This window comes from Chionomys nivalis, chromosome 4 (assembly GCF_950005125.1).
Source record: "Chionomys nivalis chromosome 4, mChiNiv1.1, whole genome shotgun sequence".
Taxonomy (NCBI): Eukaryota; Metazoa; Chordata; class Mammalia; order Rodentia; family Cricetidae; genus Chionomys; species Chionomys nivalis.
Genome location: NC_080089.1, coordinates 4,862,957 through 4,872,520, shown reverse-complemented (window position 1 = coordinate 4,872,520; position 9,564 = coordinate 4,862,957). Strand labels below are relative to the sequence as shown.

Here is a 9,564-nt window from a genome sequence, read left to right as displayed (position 1 = left end):
TTATATGGAGACTTTTCTAAATTCCTTTCAACCAGACACACTAAAATATCTAACATTCTTAAGAGTTGTAAGCATATGATAGTAATGTAGTGATATTAGTCAATAAAATCAAAATACTATCTCATATTTGCAGTCAAGATTCCTAAGGTAGGACATATGAACTCCATTGTGTAGGAATAATGAAACTTAAATTTCCATAGCTTTTACCTTCTGTGACTGCAGTCAGAATAATCATATATCTTTTATGTAGTGCCTCACAAGCACATACAACAATGGTGAAACTATTATGGTCATTTGAAATAGTCTGGAAAATTAATAAACTATTAAACTCTTTTCTCATACTGTCTTCAGAAATGCATTTAGATTATAGTATTTGAAGACTATAGATGCCTGTCAGTGATATATAATAGATTTCTATAATGTTCTTTTTTTTAAAATATTTATTTATTTATTATGTATACAATATTCTGTGTGTATACCTGCTGGCCAGAAGAGGGCACCAGACCCCATTACAGATGGTTGTGAGCCACCATGTGGTTGCTGGGAATTGAACTCAGGACCTTTGGTAGAGCAGGCAATGCTCTTAACCTCTGAGCCATCTCTCCAGCCCCTTCTATAATGTTCTTTAATGTGACATTTCTGGCAATGTAATGGCTGTTTCCTCTCTGTGTAACTAATGTAAACAAATGCAAAGTTTGTGATACTTTGAAAAAAACAGAATAAATGAACAAATTCTCATGTGAGCACTATAAGAAATTACTGAATAAGGGAGTGGATTTGAAATAATGGGTTTTAAAACACACACATGTGTGTATGTGTGTGTACAATTTGTTATATATTTTCTTAAATACAGGGAGAATAATTGTGTGTTAAAGGTAGTTGCTCAGACAAGTCTTTACAAAAAAGTATAGAAGTATATTGGATGGTTCCTTGGAAACCTTTTTTCAGCCTTACGGTTACAGAATATGTTTATTCAGTATTGAATAAATATATTATAATAAACACAGTTACTATACATAATAGACATAAATGAACTTGGTGAGTGTGGCTCTCTTTCCATGTTCCTCAACAGTTAGGAGACACTCAGCTTTCTTCAGGCATTTTTGAATATGAGCATGACTACTTTGTTTTTCTCGCTTATTCCAGCTGTACTCCCTACCACTTCTCCCAATCCCTGTACTCTGAAGAAGGTGGGCTAATACCCAAGTCTCTTGAAGAAATTCATTTATTATTATGCTCATGAGAATACACCAGCCTCAGGCTACAAAGCCTCCAAGTCATTCCCTGAGCGTCTATCAGTGCGATGTAAAAGATAGAGATCTATACCTGGGGGAAGAGGTAAGAGCTTAGAAACTGGAGTTGTTATAACTTGCTTTCTCTATGTGAAGGTTGTTAAACTAGTGTCGTCAATATACCAGGGCAAGAACCCAGCTCAAATTAGAAAGAACATGATTAAAAGAAGTACTTTGCATATTTTAAATGTTCCCAAGTCATACACATAGAGAATGTGAAGTCATTGATTAACCATCATGGATGACATTGAAAATTAATATATACTTTATCCAAAGTGTGCCATAAAATCTTTAATGCAGCTCCAAATCCCTGAACAGAAAATTATATATCGCATTCAGTAAACATAGTTACCACTGAGTATATATACTGGAGTAAGAAAGGGTCCCTCTAATATTTCAAAATAGCAAATGTTTTCAGGCCATTTAACTCTTCAGAAGTTTAGACTTTAAATCTGATCCCAAATATAAAAATTTTCACCACACTGTGTACTCCTAATTTCAGTGTGAGCCTCTAATAATTTTTTTCATGCAGTGTTGGCTATTAGTAGCAGGCCATCAATTTAGTAGAACATGCAATAGAAATATATATATATATATATATATATATATATATATATATATATATATATAAATCATACACACAGATAGGTTTAAATGTGTGTGTGTGTATATATGTATATATATATATATATATAGCTATATATATATATAGAGAGAGAGAGTTAGGCCCATTATTTCTAGTGTTGCTGAGGTTATTTGCTGCTTTGATTGCCTTATAAACAAAAATGCAGGAGAATACACTTTTTAGAGTCTCAAAGCCATGAAATCCAGGGTTTTTCTTTGTTTTGTGTTCAGGCAATAAAAAACAAATGTCCTGACAGGCCTTTGTCAGTAATGCTGGTTTCAGGGATTTATCTGAGACTGTCAGTCAGTACTCAGAAGGCATTAGTCCAGATGGAAGGGAATTTACTAATACATCATGTAATGAGAATGCTATTTACTAGAGGGCTATTTAAGGTTGCAAACTCCATCTACATTAATAAGTTATAACTTGAAAATTGCCTAGTATTGTAAAGCAATTTGTTTTAACTGATATGCATTTGAAAATTACAAAAAAATATCTTTCCCGAATCTTAGCTACAGGTTTATCTGCTACTAGAAAATTCCATTTCCTCTGGACTCCAAGCTACATTAAATAAATCTGAAAGATATGTTCACTAAGCAGACATGTGGTTTCTCAACAGCTGATATCCTCAGATATATATGTTCTTAGTTCAAGCACTAATCTCTCTAAATGAGCAAAACTATATTAGATTAGTATGTTAATATTACATAAAATACCAACAATCCAACAACACATTCTGAATATCTAATCATGTTCATTGAACTGTAATTATCTAGAAGAGATATATATGTATATATATTTATAAAAATAGGTAATATCCCTAAAATATTTTTGCTGGGTTACAATTCTTCTTGCTTAGAAGTTTAATCACACTGCTATGATATATGTATGAAATGTCTATTTAGGAAAAGATAATTAGAGAATATTCAAAAGTGGTACAAATATATAGGAAGAGATACCTGTATGGGTGACAAGCAAGAAAGCACAGGTACTATTGATTGGTTACTTTGGAAAAGGGGCCTGTAAGTGTAAATAAAACAAATATGACCTGAAACATTCATATAGATGAATACATTGTATTTTTTCATCCTGACATCCAAGTTTTTTTGTATTGTTTTCTGGGTTTTTTTTTTTTTTTTGGCAGCAGTTATTCACTGTTTCAAGGATTATTGCATGACATTGACACAGAAACTCTACTACATGTTCTTACAAAGCATTGGAAGAGAAGCAATGTCTTCCTCCCCTCATTGGGACCCATGTTCTGGGCTTGTGCTTTTTTTCGAGGAGTCTTTGATCCACAGCAGGTCTCAGAGGCTTGTCTCCCGGAGAAACATCGTGCCAATATTGTAGGAAACCTTTTTTACTCTTGTTGAAGATAGAGAAGGCTTTGGCGGCTTTGGACCGGTCCTTACCTCCAGGAAATAGCAGACCCCAGGGATTTCCTTTGGAAAGTTGTCTGGAAGTTCTTCACGGGAACGAGGAATAAATATGAAACTGTCCTCTCGCTTTAATAGTCTGAAAAATGTAAATAAAAAACAATGACATCTTGAAATGTGCAGGCAAATGGATAGAACAAGAAAAAAACATCCTGAGTGAGATAACCCAGGCCCAAAAAGACAGGCGTGGTATGTATTCACTCATAATTGGCTATAAACTAAAGGATAACCAACCTACAATCCACAATCACAGAGAAACTAGGCTAAAAGGGAGACCCTAAGAGAGACACCTGTGGAGGACGCAGGAAGGAAAGTAGTTAAGATCTCCTGGGGAAACTGAGAGGAGGGTAGAAGGGAAATGAAGGGGAATTTGAACATGAGGGATCAAGAAGACTGAGTTGGGAGAGGGACAAGAGGGGAGAGCAATGAAAAAGATATCTTGATAGAGTCTTTATGGGGTTAAAGAGAAATCTGCTGTTAGAGAAATTCTCAAGAATCCACAAGAATAACCCCAGCTAAGATTCCTAGCAATAGTCGAGAGGGTGGCTGAAAGGGCCTTCCCCTGTAATCAGATTAGTGACTGCACTAATTATCATCATAGAACCTACATCCAGTAACTGATGGAAGCAGATGCAGTGACTCACAGCCAAGATCTGGGTTGAGTTCTTGGAGGTCAGTTGAAGAGAGGGAGGAGGGATTATATGAACAAGGGAGTCAAGAGCATGACGGGAAAAATCTCAGAGTCAGCTGACAAGGGCCACTGGGAGGTCAGGGACTATGAACTGCAAGCTGGGCAATTTGCACAGGAACAAATTAGATCCTCTGAATGCGGGTGACGGTTGTATGACTTGATCTGTTGTGGTTCATGGCAGTCACACAAAGATCTATCTCAGGTGCTTTAACTGGCTTTTTGGAGCCAATTTTTCCTTATATTTTGAGCTTTCAATAAGATTTGAGAATGTGTCTTGTGTGTCTGACACATAAAGTATACAGCTTTGGCAAATTAATGATTCCAAGTGTCCATGATATTTGGTAACTGATTTCTAGGAAGATAATGATTGCCAATCAAATATATCCAAATGTATTTCCCATCATGCCCAGAGACTTGTTTTCAGAACAGAAACACTGCAGGAGATTTATTTTTCATACTTGTTGAATTCCATGAAAAGTTCTGTTTTATAACCATATCTGAAAACACTATCCCGCTGTTCCATTTAATTAAACAACTCTTTACAAATGGCTTGATATTGTTCAAGTAACCCTTCCCACATTCCTGTAAATATAGTCTAAGCACTTTGGTAAATATAAATATAAAAGAAACTTAATAAGAAGAAAAAACCCTCTACAGTTAATCAAAAGCACACTATAGTGAAACAGAATAAATGTTGTTAGAAAACTTGATACCAAAAAAAATTTAAAAAATCCCAGAAGGGAAAAAGGTAAAAAGTGTTCTACAAAGGATTTTGTAGACAAGAGGTTATTTTAAGAAGTGAAGAAGTTAATTCAGTGACTATGGACAATTGGTCTGAAGGTTAGAAACTAGATTGTGAGCCAGATAAATGAGTTTTAGGACATTTGGTAGATAGCATGACAGAATATGGTGGGAATGAGAGTTAGTGCTATGATCATAGATTAGGACACATTTCTGAAACAATAAACAGAGTTTAGATTTTATTTGAAAAATACTATGGCAGTAAAGTCATCACCTTTTCATAAAGACTATACATCTTCATAAATCAGGTCAGTGTCTCTACAGCTCCATGATATTATGTAGGAAATGAAAGGAGAGGAATCATTTTCAAATTTCTCTATCAGCTAAAATTATTATCTAAAAGTGACCATCAGCAATACTAATAATTATTACATTGAGAGAAACCTGTTGATATTGTTATGATCCATAGTTGTAGCATTTTGCTGTGAAAGGAAAAAAGAACATTTTGATTATGCCTTAAAATATAATGCCATGGTTCTATTCATTTGGGAAGTGAGGCTCATTCTAAGTTTTTAAAATTCTGTAAATAGCCTATCATATTTACTTCATAGGTAAAATAAAGGCAAAGATAAACATATTCCTATCTGCTAAGTTTATAGTACGTGGAAGACAGTTCAGAAGTAGTGATTTGCTCAAGGAATAAGCACGGGTAGTGCAGCCTGCTAACTCTGAGTAAAGCTCATTTGGACTAAAACTACCAAGACTAACTTGCAAATAATTAAAATAACTCTCCATCACAAAATAATCAAAGTGAGGTACAGAGTGGTGTCAATAATGACAATCAGAATATTGCTTACTTCCTTTGTATTTACATAGATATTTACTTATTTATAAGTAATATCTAATCAATATGTCATAAATAACACATTTTTAAAATCTGTAACTAATTGTCTAGTTTAGCAGTGAATTCCAAAATGATTTTACTAAGCTCAAATGAAGCAGGCATTGTTATGTGGTATACCACTCAAGGACATAAATCAGTCTAAACTGGTGTACTACCTGTAACAAAGATGGCCTTTGAACACAGAAAAGTGGGGATACTATGAGTAAGCTAATAGAATTAAGAGAAAGAATTAGTCATAGGAACGAAGAAGCAATACCTGCAAATATATGATGTGAGGTATCTGCCATTCAAATATAATATATGCATGTATTATGAGGGAGATAAGTATGTAAATTTTAGAATAATAGAAAACCACAATAAAGTATATTACCAACAAGTGTAACATTTAGCCATAAATTTCATCATTTCAAAATGTCCTTGCCCCAAATCAACAATTAGGGCTTGGGTCTGCTTCTTTATCTCATCTATAGTTTTCCTATTGTGCTCTTTATGTTTTGCTGTAACTTCTGTTTTCTGACAGTGAAAAACAAAAATGGGTTATCTGTGAAAGTACGTATAAAGTACTGAAAGAAGAGGGCAGGAGCTGAATCAGATACCAGAACTTTTAAATAATTTATTGCATTTTGTCTGGTAGGTGTTGTAATATGAGCGGCAGGGCTGCGTCCCCAGCACCTAGCCACCCGCATGGCTAGCTTATGCCCTGAAATAATTACGCGGAAACTGTATTCTTTTAATCACTGCCTGGCCCATTAGTTCCAGCCTCTTATTGGCTAGCTCTTACATATTGATCTAACCCATTTCTAATATTCTGTGTAGTACCACAAGCTGGCTTACCAGGAAAGATCTTAACCTGCATCTGTCTGGAGTGGGAGAATCATGGTGACTCACTGACTCGGCTTCTTTCTCCCAGCATTCTGTTCTGTTTACTCCACCCACCTAAGGGTTGGCCTATCAAATGGGCCTAGGCAGTTTCTTTATTAATTAACCAATGAAAGCAACAGATTAATACAAGACCCACCTCCATCATTTCCCCTTTTTCTGTTTAAACAAAAAAGAAAGGCTTTCACTTTAACATAGTAAGATTACATATAGCAAAACAGTTATCAAGCAAGAATTACAGTTACAATATTTATATCTATTTTATCTTTTATCATAACTAAGGAAAACTATAACTATAACTAACCATTCTTCAACTCCATCAAAGACTCCAGAAGGATATAATATTCCCTAAGTAAACAAGAAATAAGAAACTTCAAACTCTAGAAATGACAGAGACATCTCGCTGCCTGGACAGTCACCCAAAGTTCTTTTGTACCGTTGGGGCATCCATCTTCGGTCTACAGGCCCATAGTATCCAGCAGACATTTTCATGAAGCAGGAAATTACAAAGACAGTTCAGTCACTATCTGCTGTGTCCTGCAGAATGTCTCACAGACTCTTTCATGAGTCAGGAACCCCGAAAGACCATCTCACCTTTAAGCAAGTTCAGCAGTCCTCTCTCTGTGGGTTCTTTGTGTCCAGTTTATGCATCAGTCCATGCAAAAGCAGTTTCTTGCCCAAATGGCTATCAAACTCCTTAAGGAGCCTCTTCGGTGCCCATCTTCCTCTTGAAGTAGATTGGTGCTGCCAGGAGCAGATGTGTCTCATTATCATGAAAAGCCCTAAGTTATTAAAACATTAAATGCCATATTCTGCAGTCTTTGAAAGATATGAAGAATGCCTATCTAGCTGAAATATATCTATGCACATCTAGAAAATCTAACTAACATGACTAAAAGCTTGACAATTATCGATGATTATTCATTAACAACCTATATATACATTACATTTTTAAATGAACTATACAATCACATTTTTTTTTTTTTTTTGGTTTTTCGAGACAGGGTTTCTCTGTGGCTTTGGAGCCTGTCCTGGAACTAGCTCTTGTAGACCAGGCTGGTCTCGAACTGAACTATACAATCACAATACCTTAATCAAGATTAGAAATACATATAACAAAATTGACCTTAAAATCATACCGATGCAAATTATTCATATCTATATCGTATCCCCCTTTAAATGTAAAAGAACATTTATAAACAATATTTGGGAATATGGGCGCAGTTTTTTCTCTCCAAACTGCTTCTTGCTGAATGGGGGCGCTGTATTCAGATCTTTCATGGTGTAACCTGTGTGTCAGGGTCATCTCAGTCGGCAGTTGAGTGAAGTAATTTTTTTTTCTTTTATTTATTTTTTATTCTTTTTTAATTAAAATTTCCACCTGCTCCCCGTTTCCCATTTCCCTCCCCTCCTCCCAAATATTGCCCCCTCCCCCGACTCCCCTCCCCCTATCCCCACTCCTCTTCTCCTCCCCCCACACCATTCCCCCTCCCTCTCGATACTGAAGAGCAGTCCAAATTCTCTGCCCTGCGGGAAGACGAAGGTCTTCTATCTACGTCCAGGAAGGTGAGCTTCTAAACAGGCTAAGCTCCCACAAAGCCAGTTCATGTATTAGGATTGAAACCTAGTGCCATTGTCCTTGGCTTCTCATCAGTCTTCATTGACCGCCATGCTCAGAGAGTCCGGAATCAACCCATGCTTATTCAGTCCCAGACCAGCTGGCCTTGGTGGGCTCCTAATAAATCAGTTCCACTGTCACAGTGGGTGGGTGCATCCCTCGTGGTCCTGATTTTTTGCTCTTGTTCTCCCTCCTTCTGCTCCTCATTTGGACCTTAAGAGCTCAGACCGTTGCTCCAAATTGAGACTCTGTCTCTACCTCGATCCATCGCCAGATGAAGGTTCTAAGGTGATATGCAAGATATTCATCAGTATAGGATAGGGTCATTTCAGGTTCCCTCTCCTTAGTTGCCCAAGGTACCAGCTGGGGACATATTCCTGGACACCTGCGAACGCCTCAAGAGTCAAGTGTCTTGCCAACCCTAAGATGGCTCCCTTAGATAGGATATATACTTCGCTGCTCCCGTATCCATCCTTCCTATATCCCAACCATCCCAATCCCCCGAGCTCCTCCCATCCTCCCCTTCTCGTATTTCTCATCCCATTTCCCCTTTGCCCCATGCCACCTCACCCTAGATGCCCTTCAATGGAGGAATGGATGAAGAAAGTGTGGAATATATACATATTAGAGTACTACTCAGCGGTAAAAAACAATGACTTCTCGAATTTTGCGTGCAAATGGATGGAAATAGAAAACACTATCCTGAGTGAGGTATCCCAGACCCAAAAAGAGGAACATGGGATGTACTCACTCATAATCGGTTTCTAGCCATAAATAAAAGACATTAAGCATATAATGTGTGATCCTATAGAAGTTAAATAAGAAAGTGAACCCAAAGAAAATCATATAGTCATCCGCATGGAGAGGGGGAAGTAGACAAGATTGCAGGGCAAAAACTGTGAAGTAATTTTTTGAGGGTGTTCACAGCAACCTTTCAGGAGGGCGTGGTCTATCATACCACATTGGGATAGACGCAATCCACAGAGTCTCATCCTCTGTGAAAACAAAAGAAGACCCTCTCCAAAGCATCATATCCTTAGACCCAAATTCTGAAATCATAATACCCTTATATCCATTCTGGTTTAGCTTGGCAGCCCATATAATGAAATATCTCTCTGTACTTAGCTCCTTTACAGTCAAAAATTTTAAAGAAAACACAATAATACAAAGAATCCAGACTCTCTGTTAATTTTCCATTTTTACGTGGCTTATTTTTCTTTATTTCTTTTAATCTATAACTATCTGTACTCTGTCTCTTTAAAGACTTTACCCTTTTTTAAAGACATCAACTTTATTCTTTATATATTTTTTTCTCTCTCTCAAGCCTACGTACATTCATCCAACAGTGTCTGAATCAGTTCTATTGTGAATCTGTAAT

The 9,564-nt window shown here is 36.6% G+C and overlaps 1 protein-coding gene across 1 annotated transcript in view; it reads right to left on the bottom strand.

Moving 5' to 3' along the window:
• Positions 1 to 2,043: 2,043 nt before the first annotated feature.
• Gucy1a2 (guanylate cyclase 1 soluble subunit alpha 2) overlaps positions 2,044 to 9,564 on the bottom strand; it is a 387,804-nt gene continuing 380,283 nt past the window's right edge. Inside the window, exon 8 of the mRNA XM_057767100.1 lies at positions 2,044 to 3,432. Within this exon, the coding sequence (XP_057623083.1) occupies positions 3,225 to 3,432 (208 nt within the window). The 3' untranslated portion in view covers positions 2,044 to 3,224. The remainder of the gene's footprint in view (positions 3,433 to 9,564) is intronic.